This window comes from Lolium rigidum, chromosome 4 (genome assembly GCF_022539505.1).
Source record: "Lolium rigidum isolate FL_2022 chromosome 4, APGP_CSIRO_Lrig_0.1, whole genome shotgun sequence".
NCBI lineage: Eukaryota > Viridiplantae > Streptophyta > Magnoliopsida > Poales > Poaceae > Lolium > Lolium rigidum.
The window spans coordinates 35,894,842-35,916,547 of record NC_061511.1 but is presented as its reverse complement, the minus strand read 5'-3'; the positions used below and the strand labels follow the sequence as shown (position 1 = coordinate 35,916,547).

Sequence of the window (21,706 nt, the reverse complement as noted above, 5' to 3'; positions counted from 1 at the left end):
CATGGTCAAGTGGGACGATGTGTGGGCCCCCAAGATCTTGGGGGCATAGGCATTTTTTCATCAAGGCACATGAATGTTGCCTTGATGTTGAAATGGGTGTGGAGGATTATAAAGGATGACAGGGGTCTTTGGCTCAAGTTGGTGAAAGCGAAGTACCTCCGGGGCAACCGCTCCTTGCCCGCGAGCGGCGGGAGAGATCTCAGTTTTGGGGGTCCCTCTAGGACATTAAGCACGAGATCAGAGCTGGATTGTCCCTCTCCATAGGCGACGGAAGGGGGGCCATGTTCTGGCTCGACCCTTGGCTCCGTGACCACCCTATTAGGCTCGAGTTTTTTAGCTCTTGTCTTGTACTCGGATCGGATCTTGTATGGATGTGGGTGCTTTGTTTATAAAGCGGGACGAAAGACTATTGGGAAAAGATACCGAGCGACATATGGATCAGCAAAACATTATTGGGCCAATCACACGCAGCCTACCAGTCGAAATGAACGAAGATTTTGTGGGCTTAACTCCACCACTAGGCCCAATTTCGGCGAGTCTTCAAGCCACCTTTATAAATAACCGTCAAACTTTCTTCTAATTACTAGCAGCAACCGGCGATGCAAGTGGACGGTCCAGCGGACCTGACGGACAGTCCGCCAAGTTAGGTGCAAGGAGCGATTGGTTAATTCAAGTGAAAGGTGATTTTTTTTTTGACAGAGAACGGCACTTTATTGATCACATAATATCAATACAAAGAGTCTTCCGGATTGACACCGGAGCATAAAGGGAAATAAAACCTTGGCTAGATAAATCACACGACCTAGCCAAGATGTGTGCCGCCTCGTTGCAAGAACGCTTGGTATGTCTGATAGAAGCCGATACAAATCCACACAGCAACTGCTTGATGTCAGAGACAACCACGCCCACCATCGATCGGTCTCGATCATCCGAAAGAGAACGCTGGACAAGGGAAAGGCAATCCGACATGAAGATCACTTTGTCGAAGGCCCGATCAGATGCAATTTGCATCGCCCGCCTCAACGCCATCGCCTCAGCCATCTCAGGATCATGAAAACCCGGGATAGGCTCACTGACCGCCAAAACGCAGTGCCCCAGATGGTCTCGAAAGACAGCTCCGACTGCAGATCGACGCTGCTCTGGAAATAAAGCTGCGTCAACATTCACCATGATCTCCCCAGGCGACGGCGGTGTCCACTTCTGAATTTTGCTGGACTCACACCTATTCCCCGGTTTGATCTTGTAGCAGTGCTGCACTATCATGTCCACATACGCCATGATCTTCATACTGGTCTGCTTCGGATTAGAAAAGTTCTGGTTATTTCTTGCATCATTCCTCGCCTCCCAGATGTACCAACAGCCGACAGCCAAAACCGTGGCCTCCAGCTTCGTTGCTCGCCGCAGGAACTGAAACAGCCAGAGTTTTGGTGACATAAAATCACGACGCGCAAGCTGTAGTCTGAACCGATCCTTCACAGAACGCCAGACTTCATTCGCGAACTGACAAGACAGAAAAGTGTGCTCTACGTCTTCCTTCCTGCCACAAAAAACACACTCAACACTCGCGGGAATGTGCTGTCGAACAATGCCCCATTGAGCGCCCCGGATCAACAACTCTCGTCCGAATAAGATGCTGCGCCATGTGTAAGAGGCTGATCGGGGTTTTGTAGCATGCCAGAAATCGGTGAAGGGGAAGTACCTTCCTTTCAGTACCCTGGCACACAAAGAAGAGGTTTCGGTCAGCAGTCTCCACCCTTGCTTACCAAGCATAGCTTGGTTAAATAAGACCATGTCCCGAAAACCCATGCCGGCGAGAGGTTTGGGAGACGAGAGCCACTCCCATGATCTCCAATGTAATTTCCTTCTCCCTTCCTCAACACCCCACCATTGGGTCACCACAGTAGATCTCATCTGTTCACATGTTGAGACAGGGATTTGGAAACAACTCATGACATGTGTTGGAATAGCCTGGATAACAGCCTTGAGAAAAGTCTCCTTTCCAGCTCTTGACAGCGGCCTATCCGTCACACCATTCACCCGCTTCCAGATCATATCATGGAGGAAGCTAAAAGTTGCCGTGGGAGAGCGCCCTACCGAAGTAGGCATACCCAAATACCTATCATTGAGTATCTCACTTTGCACACCCAGGCTACTTTTCACTTTGTTCTTGATCAAATCAGCACAATGGTCACCGAAGAATACTGAAGATTTATCCAAATTTATTTTTTGGCCGGAACCATCACAGTAAGTCTTCAGAGTTTCATTGAGGGCCTGAACACTCCTATCATCACTCCTAGCAAAGAAAATGCTGTCATCTGCAAACAGTAAATGTGAGATGGGGGAGCCGAGTCTACCATTTCTGATACCATAGAGCTCACCACGGTCCTCCCGTTGTTGCAGTAAACATGACAGTCCTTCAGTGCATAAGAGAAACAGATAGGGGCTAATGGGATCCCCCTGACGGATGCCCCTGGATGGCACCACAGGTTCAGTTAATTCTCCGTTCACTCGAACAGCATACCGAACACAAGTTACACACCTCATAACCGACTGAATCCATGAGGGTGAGAAGCCCAGCTTACTAAGACAACCATGCAGATAATCCCACTCCACTCGATCATAGGCCTTCATCATGTCTATCTTGAGGGCAAAATAAGGACGCTTGCAATTTTGTTGTCGAATAGTATGCAGACATTCATACGCAATGAGTGCATTGTCCGTTATAAATCTACCAGGAACAAAAGCACTTTGTTGCTCAGAAATAATGGATGGTAAGATCACCTTCAACCGGTTTGCCAGCACCTTAGAAGCGATCTTGTAAATCACATTGCATAAACTGATGGGGCGAAAGTTCTTCAGGTGTTTCGGTTTAGTCACTTTGGGAATCAGAACAATAACAGAATCGTAGAAACCCTCTGGGACCTCGCCTCCCACAAGGAATGCTCTCACCGCATTACAAATCTCTTCCTTGAAGAATTCCCAATGAGTCTGATAAAACAGAGCCGGAAAACCATCAGGTCCGGGTGCTTTGGTAGGGCCCATTTGGAAAAGAGCAGCACCAATTTCCTCATCTGTATACGGTTTACATAAGTCCGCATTCATATCAGCAGTTACTTTAGATGGGATAGCCTCAAGCACTTCATCAACCGAGGTACACGTTTCAGAGGTAAAGAGATTCTCATAAAAACTTTGAACCATACCTTTTATCTCCCCCTGTACCTCACATCTTGAGCCATCAGCTCGCAACAACATGTCAATCTTATTTGTTTTGCGTCTTGCTGTAGCCCTTGCATGGAAAAAGGAGGTATTACGGTCATCCTCCTTGAGCCAATCAACCCGGGAACGCTGCCTCGCCATGATCTCCTCCCGCTCGAAAAGTTCACACAGTTCCCGCTCCGCCTCCTTTTCATCAACCAAGGTCTGATCGGTAAACTGAAGCTCACGTAAGTCCCGCAGTTTTCCTTCCAACTGTTTAATTTTCTTCCTTACGGAACCAAATGTTGCTCTACTCCAGTCCTTCAGAGAGGTTGTGACACGGTTCAGATTGGACCAAGTAGACTGCAGGGAGGTCACAGGGCTCCGCCCCTCCACCCATGCATTCTCGAGAACTTCTCTGTAATCCGGGGCACGCAGCCATATCGCCTCAAACCTGAAGCCGTGTTGTACAGGAAGACGCACCTCAGTCTCCGATCCCCTCATCAAGGAGATGAGGATCGCGTAATGATCTGAGTCCGTAGTGATGATGTTTTCCACCGAGCAGTCCTCAAACATACTCGAAAAACCCCCATTTACGACAGCTCTATCCAGACGAACTTTTACATGACTGATATGGTCCTGCCGATTACTCCAGGTAAATTTCGGGCCCTCAAAACCCAAATCTTTGAGCTCACAATCTTGCAGGCAATCACGGAAAGCATTAATCTGTGACTCGGAACGGTCTCGCGGTCCAATGTGCTCGTCCTGGCTTAACACCTCATTAAAATCCCCACAACATAGCCACGGACCATTCCACTGAGCTCGCATAAAATGAAGAAACTCCCAAAACTCATGACGATGTTCTTTTCGAGGTTCTCCATAGACAAAGGTCGCTCTCCATTTTATTCCGTTCTCCGGTGTGATATGAACATCGATGCACCGAGAATTACAAGGCATAATAGAAACGGAAACAGAAGCCAACCAAAATAAGGCCAAGCCACCACTCAGGCCAGAACTACTAATAGCATAACAACCAGAGTATCCTAACGACCACATAAAACTTCGAACTCTGGTATCCCTCATCTTTGTTTCAGACAAGAAGAGGAGGGAGGGTCGGTGAACTCTCACAAGCCAGCGGAGCTCGCCAACTGTCGCGTCCGACCCCAAACCGCGACAGTTCCAGCATAGAATCCTCATTGCGTTTGGCGGGGCTGCTCAATAGCTCCCGCCTGATCCGCCGATCCATGGTTATCACCTTTCCGCTTCTTGTTGGAGTCATTGCTCTCAGCATCGGTGGCTTGCACTTCCTCAGCCACCGGCGCCAGCACACCATCGCGCACCACCAAAGCCAGTGGGTGCACAGTATCTGCCGTCAGTAAAGGGGTGGATTTCGCCTTGTATACTTGCATTTTCTTCCTTTTCTGTCCAGAGTTGCCCTTCCCACCCTGACCAGCAACAATGTCCTTCTCTGGCCCTATGTCGGCCTTGTTAGCTTTTGTGCGGGGTCGCGGGTTCTTCTTCCCCGGAGACGCCACCTCCGGTTCAGAGTTGTCCACTGTCGCACTCCTACTGCCCGACTGATTAGGCCTGTCCTTCCCCGGCGAGGACGCTCTTCCCTTACCAGTCGAGACCGAGCCACTCGACGACTGAGCACCCTGCATCTTCTTCTTCCTTTCATCTGGTGCACACAGAAAATCCGCCGAGTACGGGAGCCTGCCACCCGCATCACGCTCCCCTGGATTTAAGCATTCTGTAGAGGAGTGACCAATCATACCACACGAGAAACAGTAGCGAGGCAAATTCTCATACTGGAGCTCAAACCAGTCAGTCGCGTTGCGCCTTTGCGAAAAAACCATGACTCCCCGCTGGAGCGGTTTGTCAACATCAATCTCCACACGCACACGCATATAACTCCCCCAACAGCGTCCCGATGCATCACATTCAACCACCGGAGAACTCCCATCAACGCCAATTGATCTTGCAATAGCCAAGCCTGATCGCTTTTGCATGTAGCCAAAGGGAAGGTTCAAAATCCTCACCCACACTTTTAGCTTGTAGAAAATCATATCCCTCGGTCTCAGATCGATGTTGAACGATTGCAGAAGGACCGCATGCTTGCCTACTACCCACGGCGGGCCATCCAGCACACGATCCATGTCACCCTTCGTAGCAAATTCCGCGACAAAGATGTTGTCGCCACCAGAGTTCAGCAGAAGCCCTCGTGGGTTACCCCACGCCGGACGCAAAGCGGAGGAGATCGTACTGATGTGCAAGATGGTGGGTGAGAGCACCTTGCCGACCAGCGTCCACTGGGAGTGGACCGAGATCTCATCAGCGCCATCATCCAGCACGACCGCTGCAGCCTCCGCCGCCGTGAGACGAAGCCGGCCCATCATCTCTGAGACACCCTCCTCAGATCCAGAAGCCGTCGCCGCCGTTGGTTGGGGGGTCATCGGAGTGCCCCCAGTTGAAGCAGAGGCCTCCGCTCGGGAGGCAGCCGCCGCCGCCTTTCCTCCATCACCCATCACCTGCGATCCCGTCATCGATCGTTCCCGCAGACCGACCCACGGACCAAGAGCGGGCGACAATCTACGAGAGTCCCTTGATCGCTCCGAATCCGGGGAAGATCGCACGGAAGACCGAGGGCGCAGAGATCAGGAGGGAGGGAAACGAGATGGAGATCACGCTCGCAGGCGTAACACAAACAAGGTCTCAACCCTAGGTCCGGCTGATCGCCATTGGGATCGCCTCTACCCTAGGAGAGAGAAAAACAGTGAAAGGTGATTAATAACGAATTGACCAGGCCGACCGTTTTTTTTAAGTCTGGCGGGCGTCCGCCTGCATCCCTAGCAGCAACCTTCACACATTTCTTCTCCACGCCCTCACATTAGCGGAATTGCCACTCAAGTCCTTGACGCCGCCGCAGCGATGAAGTCCGGTTCAGGAACAGACCACTACCAAGAACCGGTCAATGGGCAACGCGAGGACTCCAAGAACGGCGCTGAGGCAGCCCAAGGCGGCGCCGAGGCCTCCTCGCCGTCGCGTCTCCCTGCAGCGCCCGCCGGCCGACCCCAGGAACGTGTCCGCCAGCAGGCCGGAGGCGGAAGCCGCGGCACCAATGGATCGAGCTCCGCCACGGTGGGGGCCGAGGTGACCGCCGCCATTCCCCTTCCGGAACCTCCCGCTCCAAGCTCCGCGGGAAGCAGCCCGTCCACCCCCTCCCTCGACAGCGGCTGGCCATTCGGAGCCGGGACGGTAAGCTCCGCGGCCATCGACTGCAAGGAAGTGTTCGACCGGCTGGTACGAGCGCAGGCGGCTATCAAGGAGGCCGGCAGGGGATCGGCCGAGGAGGGGGAGAAGAAGAAGAAGAAGAAGCCGGAGGAGGCGGAACAGGTGATGCCGCGCGCGTATCTCCTTTCTGCGACGCATTGTTGTTTCTTTGGAGTTCTTGAAGTGCGTTCTTGAGCGTTTCTTGGTTTCTCTTGAGTAGGCGGAATCGTCGCACCCCAAGAAGGCGCTCTGGAGCAAGCTTAAGAACTATTTCACCCGCGAGGTATAGCCTCATTCTGTTCTATCTTGCTTCCTCGCTTGTGATTTATTGGCTCGTCTGCATTTCTGTGCCAATCTTGTTGTTCTGGATGTGAATCGTTGAAAAAATTGGGGATGATTTAGAGTAAATAGAAGCGGAATCTCTGGGCCAAGAGTGCACCGAGCATGTCCCAATTACTGCAATATTCTGGTACCAGAGCTTGAATAATCAAATTTGACCTTTCTTTCTAACCAAATGTTGTTATCAGAAAATTTAATCTAGACAGTTGCTTGAGATTGCATAACTTGGACATAGTTTCTGTAAACCATTGGGCATTTACATACAAAATCTCTGACAGCATAATATGCAGTTTTGTGAACAAATTCACCATTTGGTTGATTGGTACCTGGAACTTGCTCAGAAGCCTCAAATTATTCATGTACAAAGTTGGCAAAATCAAAGAAAATTTTGTAGTCTTGCTATTACATTGTTGTTTATTAATTACATTCATTTCTTGTTCCCTTGTTTCTTATTTTGAAATGTTTGATCCTCAGATTAATTCTGTAAAACAGTTAGTCTGGCACGATATCTGGATTTTAACCTGTTTTCTTGTCGAATAGGTTGTTGATAGAGAAAAATGGGAGATGTATGACGAACATGTGGGTCACCAGGTTTGGCTCCATTTTGCCTTTTATAATGTTCAAAACACTAGTGCATGAAATATTGGGATCAAAGTCCTAGATCACGTGATACTGTGATTCATGGCCCTGTACAATCAACTGTTCAGATGGATGATGTTCTCTTTTATGGAATACTGTATTATGTTAACTGTTGATTGTGATAGTCGGATAGAACCTGAACTGTCTTTGTAGTGTTGTTGAGTTCATCAGACATTAGTACATACTTTATTCTTTTCTTATTGAACAACATCCAATCAGTATCAATGATATAATTATAGTACATGTTAGTGGTCTCATACATTTTCAAAGCAAACGGAAACCTGAAAATTGAAATAAAAACAAAATGTCCATCACATTTGAAATATGCTGTTTCCATGTTCTACTCAGTGTAATTTGAATTCCTATATTTGTGTGTTTGTTGCAGACAAATCCTATCGCTGAAGTCTTTGATTATAATCGTGTTCCCGATGATATGGCTATTTGTGTGAATCTTGATGCCTATTTGAGATTCAGACCGGTGTATGGAGATGGGGAGTGTTTCTACAGGAGCTTCATATTTTCCTACCTTGTAATTTCCCTCCTCTCTTTTCCTTGGCACATGATGTATCTTTAGTAATTTAATTGTATTTCTTTTGTGCGAATGTCCAACAGGAACAAGTTCTTGATAGGCAGGACACACATGAGGAACACCGCCTCCTTGATACCATTAAAAGAGTGTCTACGCAACATACAAATCTTGGATGGACCTCCTCTGGGTTTCGCAGGAGCTACAAAGTAAGTTCTCTTCTCCATTTTTTTTTTGAAGTCAACAGGCTTGTAAGGGATGATTCTCTACAGGTTGCAGTAACTTCAGGCTGGATCTGGCATCTCACTATCTTTGTTTTGTCATTTGCAGGAGATGCACAACTGCTTAACAGTAGTGGCATGCCATCACAGTTTTACACACTGTTGGCATAAACTCAAATTCGAAGTTTACTGTAAAGTTAACAAGCCAATTCTAACAAAAATGAACCTTAAGAGAAATCTACTTCCAGAGGAACAATGAGACAATATAACAGGGAGGAATAGAATTGTATGCTTGTTTCATTTGAAAAGAAACGATGCACATATGCTGCTTCTTATGGTGCAGCCACCTCACTGTTCTGTTACCAAACATTTTCTGTCATAACTACTATGCTACATTATGTGCTTAATGACTGAAACTTTTCAGACGTGTTGTTCTGTGTTATTTCATATCCTGGTATCAATTCAATTTTCTGTAACTTAATGTTGTAACCTATGATAGGTAATGGTTATCAGATGTGAACTATTGAGTCGCTGATTCTTTCAGGCATTTAAGAAGCTGATAAAGAAAATAATGGGATGGAAGAGACAAGGCAGGTGGAACAGCATAGCATCACCTAACAGGTTTTTGATTCGCTTGGTTTTCTGCTATTTCATCAAACTATCATGGCCAAATGCATTCCATCTTACTGACATAACATGTGTGCTCTTTTTAGCTACCGTAAAGAGAAACTTCTTGCGTTCTTCAGCACCTACAGTAAAACGGAAAACAGTGAGAAAAAACACCCTTGAACTTATCATTCCTTCAGCTCATCATAATTCATGTTTATGACAAATTTTGTTGGTTAGTTTTTGTTTTCCTCAGATTAGTAGTAGCTATCCAGATCTGCTCGCACGGGGACGAGTATGGACAGCTTATCACTGGGCTCAGCCAACATTACACTCTGAAGGATGTCAGTATTAGCATCTCTTCTTCCCTTTACATTCTTGGATGTACATACAGTCATTTATTTTACCTGACCCATTTCTGTACAAACAGTGGTGCTTTTCGTGCGTCACCCCAGCTCGTGAGTTTACGGACCATATTATGATGGCGGCCTTGGCCAGAGCGCTTGAGGTACCCCTCAGACTGGAGCGGCTCCATGGAGTAGGATCTGATGAAGATAATATTTACACTGGGCCTGGAGATGTGAGTGTGACTTTGCTGTACACGGGTAATCACTACGACATCATCTACCCACGCCCTGTGCTGGTAGAACATCCTGCTGATTAGAGTTCAAGTCAACAGATTCTGCTGAGTTGAAATTGAGTTTGGGTGCTGCCTACGAACGAGAGCATTGCTGGGTTTGGTGGTAGAGAGTTAGACATAGACTGATGTAGTAGGAGTAGGCATGGCATAAACTTGTGCATTCTTCTTCTGTTTGCCCAAACTGCTGGTGCCGATTGATTGATCACAGGATGCTCCCTTGTCTGAAGAAGAGCGGTGTGTTGTATTTTGTTTGAATTTTTGGCTGGTATATATACAGTGAATCTTTGGTTATCACACTCAAACTTCTTAATTGTGTCCATTTTTAAGCGTCTATAATCATACACGTTATTTAACATTTCAGCAATGATGAAGCAACATTTGCTTACGACAGTTGGTACTGTAGCTTCCTGATATCATCTTCTGTGGCATGGAATCAAGGCATGAATTGGTCTGTCCGCTTGTTGTGGAAGAAACAAAGTATTGCCACTTTCGTGGCTTCCCGGTTGGTTGATGCTCTTCATTTGGTATCCTGTTTTTATATCATCCTACCAGTACATTTTATTAACCACTCAAACAAAGCTGAATTAAGCTTAGTTAGGCTGGTGCTGATCACAATATAAGCCAAGAGATCCCCCATGTAGAAATTTAACAGATGAGACTGGGTTCAGTTTGTTTCTATGACTGGTTTACATGTGCTGAAATTTTTTCTGTCGTTGCAAATGTCAGTTGTAATGATCTGCATCACCGAAGTCCACCGTTGAAGAAGCAGGCCCCTCAGACAACCCTTGCAACTCGGACATGATCTGCATCACCGAAGTCACCCTAGAGGCATCTTTGCTCTCAAGCTGCAATGGGCTACGGCGTCAATTAATTTGGATCGAAGGGACTAGTGTTACCTGAGACGCTAGACAAGCGAAACTAGGTGCCAGCCCATTGGGCAGATATGAGCGTGAAATGTGAGAGCATGGATGGGGTGGCGTGGCGGCCGCCGTTCGTAGTGGCAAAGGGCTCTCTCTGCACCGTCCACCATTACCAGCACGTAGGTAGAGGCGCCGAATTCTTTTGTCGCATAGAAGTCGGCAGAAAGCTGACGTTTTGTTCATGTCCGTGCCGTGCGATCAGTGACACGTGGCCGTGGCGCGCATCCCGTGAGGAGGCTCCGTGCCTTCACAGCCACTGCTTCACCTCTCTCTCACTGTACTCTATCTTCCTCCTCCTCGCAGTCCCTGTACCACCTTGTCATTCAGTCTCAGACACACGGCAGCGCTACCTGCGAGAGATCGGCCGGCAAGGTTGTGGGAGGAAGGAAGGATGCCTCGCGCGGGGTTCTCGGCGGGGTCGCCCAAGGTGGAGTTCGCCATCGACATGGGGAACCCGCTCCTCAACCGCACCGTCGACGGCTTCCTCAAGATCGGCGCCGTAAGCACACTACTACAAACCCCTCTCCCAGTCTTCCTCCCTCCTAGTTAATCCAATGTTGGATCCTCGATGCATCTGTTGAAATGTGGCTGATTTAATGATTTGGTTGGACGACTCTGCAACTCATGATGCCTTGCCTGCAGGTTGGCGCCTGCAAGGTGGCCGCCGAGGACGCCTTCGAGTGCCTCCACAAGGGTAACGCACTCATTTCTTGGATTAATTTACCACATGATTTGGATTGATTTGCTGCCTGTGAACTGGTCAACCGATAGACCCGTTCCCACACAAAAAAAACCAAGCCTTTTTCTTTTGTGAATGAAGGTTCACATGACACGCAGAGTAGATTGGGTTCAGAACCAGCAAGATTTCAGTTAACTCCTGGCGCAGATGCGTATGAAGCATCAGATCAGCAACATAATTCTGCCAGAAAGAAATAGAGGAACAAGCATAAATGATGAAATCACACTGTTCAAAGAGAAATCGCACAAACCCATTTACATGGAACCGATTACATTGGGATGCTGGAACATATGGTTGCAACGAAATGGGAAAGTATTCAGAAATGAAACCCTGTTTCAGTTCAAGATTGGCAGAGACAACTCAAGGAAGACATGTCCATGGTTATCAATAGGACTATGCATAAGAAAATAACTGCTATCAAAGATTGGATACAAAATAATTCTTAATTAGACTCCCTGTTCTCCTTTTCTTTGTACATATGTAGATATTTTACTACCTTATAATATAAAATTCATACAGTAGGGCAGAATGCCTTGTTATTCTCCTCGTAAAAAAAGAGCATCAGATCACCAGCTAGTACTATCAGTTTCCGACCTTCCGTTGGTTTTGTGCATGTAAAGGTAACGTTGAATGTTCTTTGCTTTGCAGGTAGTGTTTCTAAGAACAAGCTTGAGCAGACAGTAAGTACTAATTTCCACTTTGCCCTGAGCTTTTCCACTATCTGAAATTCAGAATATCAATCTGCTTGATATTTCGCTAGTAGCAGAATGGAATTTAGATGATTCATTGTACAAAGTACCTAATTGCTGTAAGACTTCAGAGTAGTAGTTCAATAAGGGGTGCCTTGAACATAGCATCCATCGATAATGCTTAAATGGGGAAAAGAAGTTGAACCCTAAATGTTGAGACCCTTGAACTCAAAGTCCAAGACCTTGCACCTCTTGGGTCCCATGATCGAAAAAAAACCCTGTACATCTACTTGAATAATATCTCTGCACCTGTCGATTAGTAAGATGTTCGGTGGCCTTCTTTCTACATGTGCGGTAAGGCTAGTTATCTATCATCTACGGTGCACTAATATGGTATTCTGATTTTTAATGCAGCTGAAGAACATGTGCAAGGAGGGTGTATACTGGGGTAACATATAAAACTTTACTATACTCCTTTTGTCTCAATAACCACACTGACACCAGTAATTCATCCATTTTCATTAATCGATATTTTCTAACAGATTCAAATTCTTTTTCGATATAATCTGCAGGTGCTGTTGCTGGATTGTATGTAGGCGTGGAGTATGGAGTGGAAAAGATCCGTGGTCGCTATGACTGGGTAATAATTCTCTGCTTACGCATATTCCATGTCTTTTGATGATAATGTAACCTCATATGAAGGAAAACTATTTGCACGATTATATTATCTGCCCACTTAAAAATGTGGATCCTTATATGAGTTGGCTAAGATTCTTGGTTAATTAGTATAAGAGCTCGTCTGGCATCCATCATTTCATTTTATTTGGTAGAAATGAATAGATAATTCATTTGGCAAATCCACATAAATGACACGGTACCAAAAGGAATTAAGGTTAGGCACAGAATGAAAACCATGGAACTCTCAAATGAATTCCGTAACTAATACCATGGCAGTCAAACATATTAATTCTTGGAATCGCAAATGAATTCTTTGATTCCAGCCCGCTCCTCAACCGTACCAAACAATACTGCCAGACATTGCCATCTCATAAATTTGATTCTCATTTTGAAACTTCTGTCTCCACACCCTTTGTTCTAAGATTATGTACGCAATAAGTTTGATATTGTTCTAGTTGCAGTTATAAATCTTGCCCATGAAAGTATTGTTGCTTTTATAATCAGTATAATATGCTTGCATGTTTTCAGTCAGCCTTAAGAATAATCTACTCAACATAAGTTTCTGGTACTGCTTAGCACTGGTGCTAATTTATCTCCTGCTTTCTTTTCCGGTACTCCCGTAGAAAAATGCTTTGATTGGAGGAGTTGTAAGTGGCGCAATCATTTCCGCTGCTGGCAACAGCAAGGCTGACAAGATCGCCAAGGATGCCATTACCGCAGGCGCCATCGCGACCGCCGTTGAGTTCATAAACTACCTCACCTAGCTATGTAACCGTATACATGGCAGTGCTATATTCGGATCAGAACAAGAATAAGAACTTCTTGATTGAAGCCATCATCCATAATGGTTTAATAAATTCAGATTTTTCTTCTATTTGGGCGTTTCTGCTGCTGTTGTTGTGGATGAGCAATCAGTTTCCTCTTATTTGGGGTTTGCATTGGCAATGGCAGCTGGTTGGAGTTGGAGAAGCCATGTATGCATGCCATGGTTGGTGATGATATTGGAATCTTCATGACAGGGAAGTGTCTGAACTTTTTTCCCTGCGTTGTAGAAACTCACTAGAATGAATATTCGTGTCCTGCAATTTATGGGTCATCGGGTAATTTGCCACATTCTGTTGAAGCAGTAATTATCGTATCCCATTTGATCAACCTTTTTTTGTTGTATGTAACAGCAGAATCTTTACTATTATATTTGAGTTGGTGATCGTACTTTGCAGTTTGCCTTGATAATTGGAAGTTGCGGTAATCATGTCAATTAATCAATCACAATCATGGAACAAATGGTAATTAATCAATCACAATCATAAATAAATGTCTCTTTTAACCTACTTTGCTTGTTAACGTTAAGTGCTAAATCAAATCAAATAATTTCTTTCTAATTTCGTTAGCATGCCGTCAAATGAGTATTTTATTTCCTTGAAACCGAAATAAAAATTAAATCCTTTCTTTCTTTTTCGGTTAACGAGCTATCAAATCAATAGGTTCTTGTCTTACTATTGAAAAAAAACTAATACCTAAAAAGCTATCAAATCAATAGGCTCCAGTTGCCGGAGGAATTTTTTTTCCAATATTTAGTGGGAAATGATTTGATTTAAAAGGATGAATAACATACTCTAATTGAGTATTTGCTAAATATAGTAATGCATTTATAATTTATTGCAACTTTTTCCGTAGCAAGGTACGGGCATTGAGCTAGTAATTATCATATTCCGGAATGATTAATTTGCCTGCCTCCTGCAACGGTGTCACACCAATTAGGGCATCTCTAACGGGGTTGCGCAAACGGATGTAGAGCGATCGTTTTGGACCGCGCGGTAAAAAAAATGCGCCTACACCAGAGACTAGCGGCCCGACGCATAGTGATTAGGTTGTCTACCGAGACGCAAACGTGACCCAAATTTGCGCCTCGGATGTGTCTTAGCGGACGCTGCCCGGTCGCGCCGCGTGACCGCTCGCTTCTCTCACGGGCCCGCCTGGCAGTGGGCGTGAAGCCTGTTTCGAGTGCATCGCTTCGGCGATCGTCGCTTCAGCGATCTTTGCTTCCGCGTCTGCGCTGCAGCCTTCGCTATCAATACCGTCGCCTTGTCTTGTGCAAGCGCACCAGGCCTGGCGGGTGGCGGCTGGAGTTCTGCGCCGCCATCTATGGCATCGGGTCCTCCGCGCGCTCGGCGTTTAAAAGGCGATCGACATTGTCACCGCCATCGCCCACACCAGCGACACCTCTGCGCCCACCCTCACCACCGCGTGCCACCGCATCACCATGGGGAAGAAGAAGCACGACGCCAAGGCGCCCGCCAGCGGCGTGAAGAAGAAGGAGCGGCCGAATAGGGTGTTGCTCCCCGTCGACATGGCGCGGTTGATGTATGAAAACTGGATGTTGTGCGCCGCTGGGAGGGGGTGCACTTGCCTGGCGACGGCTGGCAGCTCAGCTACCTCCAGGTGCCGGTCCCGCCCGTGCCTCATCGCGAGCCGGAGAGGACAGCCGAGATCGGGCGCAGGTGGCAGTACCTGCCGGCGGACCTCTACGCCGATCATGCCTTCGTCGTGGACTCCAATCTATGGCACACCTCGCGCGACAGCGAGAAGGATCCGAGGAGGAAGGCGGGGTTCCTTAGCTACCGAGACTACCCGTTTGACCAATATCCGGCGCCTGCACCTCCTCGTTGAACACGGCAGACGGCTCCTCCTACGCCTCCCCAAGACAACGACACGCTGACCTACCACAACGAGCAGGCCAAGGACAACATAGACGACTTCATCGGCTGCGTCTTCCACGCCTGGCAAAAGGCCATGGCGGAGGGCCAGGAGTTCCAGCTGCCTGATACCATGGCCGACGACGAGATCGTGAGGCTCGGCATCATCGTGTCAGAGGTGGACCGACCGGTGCGTCCACCGCTGCGCCGGTACGGCATCGACATCATGCCGACAGGCCTCACGGAGGATGAGGCCCTCCAACGGGCACTGCGGAACTCAGCCCTGCACCTGCGCGCCGCTGCCTCCACATCTATCGTTCAACCCGTGGGTTCCTCCACCTCCACCACCGGTAGCACCGGCGTACGTTCCGCCGGCTGCCAACTGGCCGTGAGCAATACCGGATTTCGTCGTGCTCGACCAGGAGGAGTAGGCTAGGGTAACTGGAGGTACATGCGCTTTTTAGTATTATTTTCCTTTTTCACTATGTAAATTACGTTTCTCTTGAATGAATGCAAAACCCTACAAAAAATTGTGTCGTGCCGGACGAGCGGTCAAATTTGACCATTTGGGCCGTCGCAAACCTACGGAGGTGGTCAATTTGGTTGTATGTTTTGCGTCGTCCCCATTAGAGATGCCTTGTTCGTGCACCACAGTAGTTTGGAACCAACGGCCGGGATTCACTCGACTCCAGTGTTCCAAATATCTTCTTACTTGCGTGATGCTCTACCAGCAATAATTGGTGGTGCCACTGTTCGTCAGTGTCTTTTCATGCACGGCTGCATTCGCCTCGTCATCGGTCGGTAGATGCGCGCGGATAGTTTCACGGAAATGGACGACATGGTGTCCGTAAAAACTGTTTGGAAGTGACATGACACGAATCGATGGGGTACCACTGTATTACTGGCTGTAGTGGTACACAGTTTAATTGGTGTCACTCAATTGATCGGGCAAAAGAATCGTGTCTGAATTATTGCTGCTTTAGTGAGCCACTGGATGAGGTTAACTGTAGGGTGATCTCCAGTACGTTGATCTGATCCCTGAGAAGCACATATTTTTACCTTATCATGGAGGTTTAGGCGACGTAGACTGACTCGTAGGGTGATCGTGCATGCTATGATACGAGTGCATGTGCGCCGTCTACACTTTCAATCACATAAAGCAAAGCAGCAACGACCTCTTTGGACCGAAGGGTTTTCAAAGAAATTTTGGAGAAATCCGAACATAAGATCTCTTTTTCCTAAATAATCCCTTTGAATCAAAGGAAAAACACCTCCAAACTTCATATGAATTGCATTCCTACATCTCAATCCCATAGGAATTTCAATATCCACTCTAACATCTTCTTTACACTAATCCACATAGGATCAAGACACTTTTCCTACGTTTTTTTCTTGTGCTCCATCCAAATGAGTATTTCTATAATTTTCTTCTTGAGTACCCCGAAACTACCAGCAGCCGTTCATTTTAAGCGATCTAAGGGCTCATGTGTTCTGATACTCCATTATCATCCCACAGAGTACTAACTCCAAAACTCAGCCAAAACTGGCGGAGTACCTCCACCAAATGGGCAAAACGGTAATCCCAGTTATTCCTTCTTATTTTTTCTTTTCTTTTTCACTACTCCAATAATAATGGATCAGATCTCAAGAAAAAAAGATAATGACGGATCAAGCTAACATGCAGTGATGCAGGGTTGGGTTAGCGTTTCCAGTCAATTTCACCTGCGTTCACACGGAACATCAAAATTACTTTATGCAGATAGCTTCATGAAGCAGAGTTTTAGATCCAATAGTACATGAATTGATCTGGTCATGTACGCATGAACCAGGCTGTAGAAACAAAACAAGATCAGGCTTGTGATTTTGTGGGAACTGAATATTCTTGTTGGATGAGATTTGCTCGTCCGATCTACACGAGAGGCGGCTCAGCGGAGCTGCTGAAGATTAGGGATATGCAAACACCAGAGGGTGGAGCCGTCCGGGATATGGTGACGGTGGACGTGGAGGAGGCGGCGGCGTGGCTCCATGGGTAAGGAGGAGTTCAGAAGGCAGCCACGGCAGCGAATTAGATCGTGTATGATACATAATTACAATGGGAAAATGTCTAAACTATCCTTCTGAACCAATGGCTAGATTTAGTTTGTACTCCTGCAATATACCGAATTCTTGTGATCCAAAGAAGCCCTAAAGTTTCAGTTGTGGAATTGCATGCTTTAGCCAACTCAACCAAAATACCGATGTGATGAAAGAGACTAAACAATTGTGTTCAACATCAACAACATTCTTGTCACACTTCTTTATCATTAGGTGGTTCAAGAATATATTTATATATTTTTTACTCTTAGAGCTCTTTGAACTACCATTGATGATTATTAATAGATCGTGTTTTTTTAAAGTTAGAGACATAATTAAACAAAAAAGAACCAAGAGGCGATGCTCATGTTCCACATATTCACAGACATGTCTATTTCACCGAGCCTCTCTCCGAGATAGTACCCAGATCATTACGCCTTTCGTGCGGGTCTAAACTTACCCAACAAGGAATTTCGCTACCTTTGGACCGTTATAGTTACAGCCGCCATTCACTGGGGCTTCGGTCGCTGGCTTCCCTTTCATTAGGCCACCAACTTCTTTGACCTTCCGGCACTGGGCAGGCGTCAGTCCCCATATATGGTCTTATGACTTTGCGGAGACATGTGTTTTTGGTAAACATGGACGCAGGTGTGAAGTGTGATGGATGAGAAGCAAGATCAATTTGGGACCTCACCCGTGAGAAATCTTATTTGAAGATGGCATGGCGGACGGGCACTCTGGTGGAGGTGGTGGAGGTGATGATAGTGAGGGTGTGTGATGCTCTTTGTGTTTGAGCATTTTGGTAGATTTTTTTTTGTTTCGATGATCTTAGCTTTAGGATGATATTTTATTTTTGGATGATCTCCGTCTTATGGCGGGATGAACCATGTGGTATGATGATGACCTATTCGAGACGATATGGAACATATTTTTGTTGAACTCTTTCACAACTTTAGTTTGATTTTGAACTTTAAAATTATATAGTCGAACTGTCCTTGAATTGATTTTTTCTAATTCTCGCTCCACTGAGAATTACTTAATTCACAGTCGACTCCTATATCGTGAATTGCTCCGTGATGATGCTGGCTATGAGAGCAATACGAGGCAACCGAGATTTCCCCGGTTTGGGCATTTTTTTGTTACGGTGATCTTAGCTTTAGGATCATATTTTATTTTTGGATGGTCTCCGTTTTATGACATAATGAACTATGTGGTCTGATGATGACCTATCTGGGATGACGTGAGACACATTTGGGTTTAACTATTGCGCAAATTTAGTTTGATTTTGGTTTTTTGAAATGTTCTTGAATTGTGTATTGGTCAAACATCAAAATTTGAAATACTATGATGGGAACATGGAGTTGAAATGGTGTTAATATATTGCCACAGGGGACCGCTCGCTTTCCCCCCTCCCCCCTCTCGTCTCTCTACAGTTCTTTGAGAGTCTCCCGCCGGAGACCGGGCCGATCCGACGACTTCCCCGACGGCGTAGCCAGTCGTAGATGGCCTAGGAGAGGCGCTGGAGTTAGGTTAGTGCATAGTACTAGTAGATCTAGGTTGTTTAGGCTTGATGCTGGTGTTTGGCGCTAAGTCGGGAGGCGGCTACCAGATCTTTCGGCCCAGATCCGTAGCTTCCCTGCGGTCCTCTTCTTTAGCGTGGTACTACTATGATCGGAGTCGGCAGCGGCGAAGAGCTGGGCGGCGGGTTCCTCTGCAAATAAAGGGCCTTTATTGCATACTGAGCTCAAGCTTTTCTTGTTGGTGCTTCTCCTTTCCCTGGCCGGCCGTGGTGGTGCTAAGATGCCTGTGTGTAATACGGATTGACAAGCTTTCCATCCACTCGGGCTTGAGCATGTCAAACCGTATTACCCCGGTGCCGGTTCTCTTGGCCTGGCGGCGGAGCTCAGCTCAATGCGGCGGAGAAGGAACTCGAGGATCTAATTGTTTTTTTCATTTTTCTTCTCGAGGGCCTTACTGTAATTCCTAGGGTCTTGTATGTATTTCCTAGTTTCTTTCTGGACTCCTTTGTAATTTATACTCCCACCGCTTATAAATGAAGCAGCTTCCGGGTCCTTCTTGGACCCGTACCCGTTCAAAAAAAAAGGGTATTTATATGGACTAGGACTGAGAAAATATATGAGGATATGTCGAACCAAAGCATACCAGCACCTGTATTTTTTCTAGGGAGACTCAAATAAGTGATAATTGAAAAATTACGTTTCGAGATCGACTAGAGTTTGCTCTAAGGAAAGTCCCAGCGATTTCATTATCACCCTTCTTTATCAGAGAGTTCAGAATCATGGTACCAAACCTAGCTAGCCGCTAAAAAGCAGTGTGTAAACTGCAGACGTCTTTATCCTGGAGAGGGAAGAATCAAAGGTGGAAAGAGATGGACGATTCATCCCGATGCTGATGATTCCTCTTCCCGATATATGGCTTCTAAAATCCAATGTTTTTGGCTTCTAAAATCTAAAAGCCAAAAAAGCACCTAAGGCTTATAAGCCAAAGCCAAAAAGCCAAAAAAAGCCCAAACAAACACCCCCGTGCGAAAGCAGTTGGTTCCGTAGTTTGAGAATTCTGCTAATTCCAAGTATTCCATTATTATTATTAAATAAGAGAATATAAAAAGTAAAGAGGAGAATGCATAACCAGAAGAATTGTGAGAAATAAGTCAATTTATCAAGTTGAGGCATTTCGATGGCGGCGTGGCCCCTCGCACGCTGCCCTCCATCCTTTGCCGCCCACTCCCCGCCTATTTATAGCCCCCTTCCTCGCCTTCTTCCTCCTCACCAAGCCACAGCAAGCATCCCTCTCTGAGCTAGCTACCTCCTCACTTCTTCAGTAGCATCACCACCACTCTCGGAAGGAGAATGTCTTGCTGCAGCGGCAAGTGCGGGTGCGGCGCCGGCTGCCAGTGCGGCAGCGGCTGCGGTGGGTACGTAGTGCAGCACTGCCGCTTGAACAAACCGCATGCCTGAATTTGAACGTTTCATAGTAGTTTCTTTATCCGGGTAGACGCTGAGTAAATTGACTGTGGTGGAATTTGATTTTGCGTGTGTAGCTGCAAGATGTTCCCCGACGTTGAGGCTACCGCCGGCGCCGCCGTCATGGTCATGCCCACCGCCGCCCACAAGGCCACCTCCGGCGGGTTCGAGATGGCCGGGGAGGCCGGCGGCTGCGACTGCACCACCTGCAAGTGCGGCACCGCCTGCGGCTGCTCCTGCTGCAGCTGCAAGTGAAGACCGCCGCCCGGCCGGTCGGTCGGCGAGCATGAGGACAAGGAGGACAACGCCACCACCGCCACCCAGCAGCGTGTCTCACTAGCTGCTGCTAAATAAAATAACCACCGTGTGTTCCTTAATTCTGTACGTGAGTCTCGCGTGTGTCGCCATGATCGATCCATCCATGTCCTCCCTCATGACTCCAGGCTTAATATATGCGCCTCAACTTTGATCCATCGACTCCTCTCTGTTTGCGATCAGTACTGCCTTGGCAGCTTGGCTAACAAAAACTGCAGCCAAAAACTGCCAGTCTGCCACCATGCATCCGTGACTAAACCTGAGAAACTTTTCAGCACATTACTATCAAATAACTCTGAATGTGACGATGACATAAACTGAAAAAAGGCAGATGAAAAACGCTGTAGACAAACAGGTTCTTGCTCTGAACTTGGGGTGAATGAATGATGATGATGTAGGAAGAGTACGTAGGTACTACGCGTGTGGAGGAGTGTGCGTGGTACGAACTTGATCGACGTCTCGATCGACTCCTTTGTTTGTGTGATCTCGATGACTTCTCTTATAATAACACCTGCTGTCAAAGTACAGTCGATAACAGTATGCATCCGAGACTAACAAAACTGGAGAAAAGGGAAATGACTTCCTAGCATGCATGCTTGAGAGCGTGCATTGTCTTTGTTGCGTATATTTCTGAAACATAATTCGTTAAAACAACCTCCATCGAGTCTCTGCACCTTACACCAACAGATCAACTCTGATACGTAGTGATACGCAGTGCAGAGAAGGAGAAAAAAGAAACACTGATCTCATCGATCGTTTGGGAGGAGCTAGCTCTTGTTTGCTAAAAGCCTGAGAAACTTTCAGCGCAATATCAAAAACTCCTTTGTTTTCAACAACAGTACCAGGAACACTGAATGTGACGAGAAAAAGGCGGATGAAGACGCTGCAGTTAAACAGATTGCTGTCCTGAACTTTATTCCGATGAATGAATGATGATGAGTAGGCAGAGTACGTAGGCACTAGGCGTGTGGATGAGTGTGGGACAAATTAGCTGAGTCAGTGCCGATTCAGATATGGACATGACACGGACGGTGGTGACGGCGACACCTCTAGCTTAGGCGGCGAGTGCATCTACCTAGCCGAGAGGTCACATGCTGTGTCGCTGTGTCGCACACCTACCTAGCCAGATAGCCGCGCACGCTTCACTCGACGACGCAAACGGACCGACTTGCGTGG

General features: G+C 46.8%; 3 protein-coding genes across 3 annotated transcripts; all 3 read left to right on the top strand.

Annotated features, from left to right (window-relative positions):
• Positions 1–6,123: 6,123 nt before the first annotated feature.
• Positions 6,124–8,944, top strand: LOC124646885. Its single transcript, XM_047186927.1, has 7 exons — positions 6,124–6,588; positions 6,686–6,748; positions 7,345–7,395; positions 7,829–7,972; positions 8,056–8,178; positions 8,300–8,811; positions 8,904–8,944. Exons 1-6 carry the CDS (start codon positions 6,124–6,126, stop codon positions 8,447–8,449), a joined length of 996 nt encoding a protein of 331 aa, XP_047042883.1. The 3' UTR covers positions 8,450–8,811; positions 8,904–8,944.
• Positions 8,945–10,654: 1,710 nt separating this feature from the next.
• LOC124708984 (outer envelope pore protein 16, chloroplastic-like) lies at positions 10,655–13,336 on the top strand. The gene is made up of 6 exons (XM_047240619.1): positions 10,655–10,855; positions 10,999–11,050; positions 11,744–11,775; positions 12,199–12,232; positions 12,357–12,424; positions 13,086–13,336. Exons 1-6 carry the CDS (start codon positions 10,748–10,750, stop codon positions 13,224–13,226), a joined length of 435 nt encoding a protein of 144 aa, XP_047096575.1. The 5' UTR covers positions 10,655–10,747; the 3' UTR covers positions 13,227–13,336.
• Positions 13,337–20,032: 6,696 nt separating this feature from the next.
• Positions 20,033–20,688, top strand: LOC124649423 (metallothionein-like protein 2C). Its single transcript, XM_047189068.1, has 2 exons — positions 20,033–20,166; positions 20,293–20,688. Exons 1-2 carry the CDS (start codon positions 20,102–20,104, stop codon positions 20,468–20,470), a joined length of 243 nt encoding a protein of 80 aa, XP_047045024.1. The 5' UTR covers positions 20,033–20,101; the 3' UTR covers positions 20,471–20,688.
• The last annotated feature ends 1,018 nt before the right edge of the window (positions 20,689–21,706 follow it).

Bases quoted from the DNA above. Each gene is read 5' to 3' on its own strand.
- LOC124646885 (XM_047186927.1), top strand. From the start codon at position 6,124: ATGAAGTCCGGTTCAGGAACAGACCACTACCAAGAACCGGTCAATGGG. The intron at 6,749-7,344 runs GTATAGCCTCAT...CTTGTCGAATAG, and splicing joins AGAACTATTTCACCCGCGAG to GTTGTTGATAGAGAAAAATG. The intron at 7,973-8,055 runs GTAATTTCCCTC...AATGTCCAACAG, and splicing joins GCTTCATATTTTCCTACCTT to GAACAAGTTCTTGATAGGCA.
- LOC124649423 (XM_047189068.1), top strand. From the start codon at position 20,102: ATGTCTTGCTGCAGCGGCAAGTGCGGGTGCGGCGCCGGCTGCCAGTGC. The intron at 20,167-20,292 runs GTACGTAGTGCA...TTGCGTGTGTAG, and splicing joins TGCGGCAGCGGCTGCGGTGG to CTGCAAGATGTTCCCCGACG.
- LOC124708984 (XM_047240619.1), top strand. From the start codon at position 10,748: ATGCCTCGCGCGGGGTTCTCGGCGGGGTCGCCCAAGGTGGAGTTCGCC. The intron at 11,051-11,743 runs GTAACGCACTCA...TTTGCTTTGCAG, and splicing joins CTTCGAGTGCCTCCACAAGG to GTAGTGTTTCTAAGAACAAG. The intron at 11,776-12,198 runs GTAAGTACTAAT...TTTTTAATGCAG, and splicing joins AGAACAAGCTTGAGCAGACA to CTGAAGAACATGTGCAAGGA.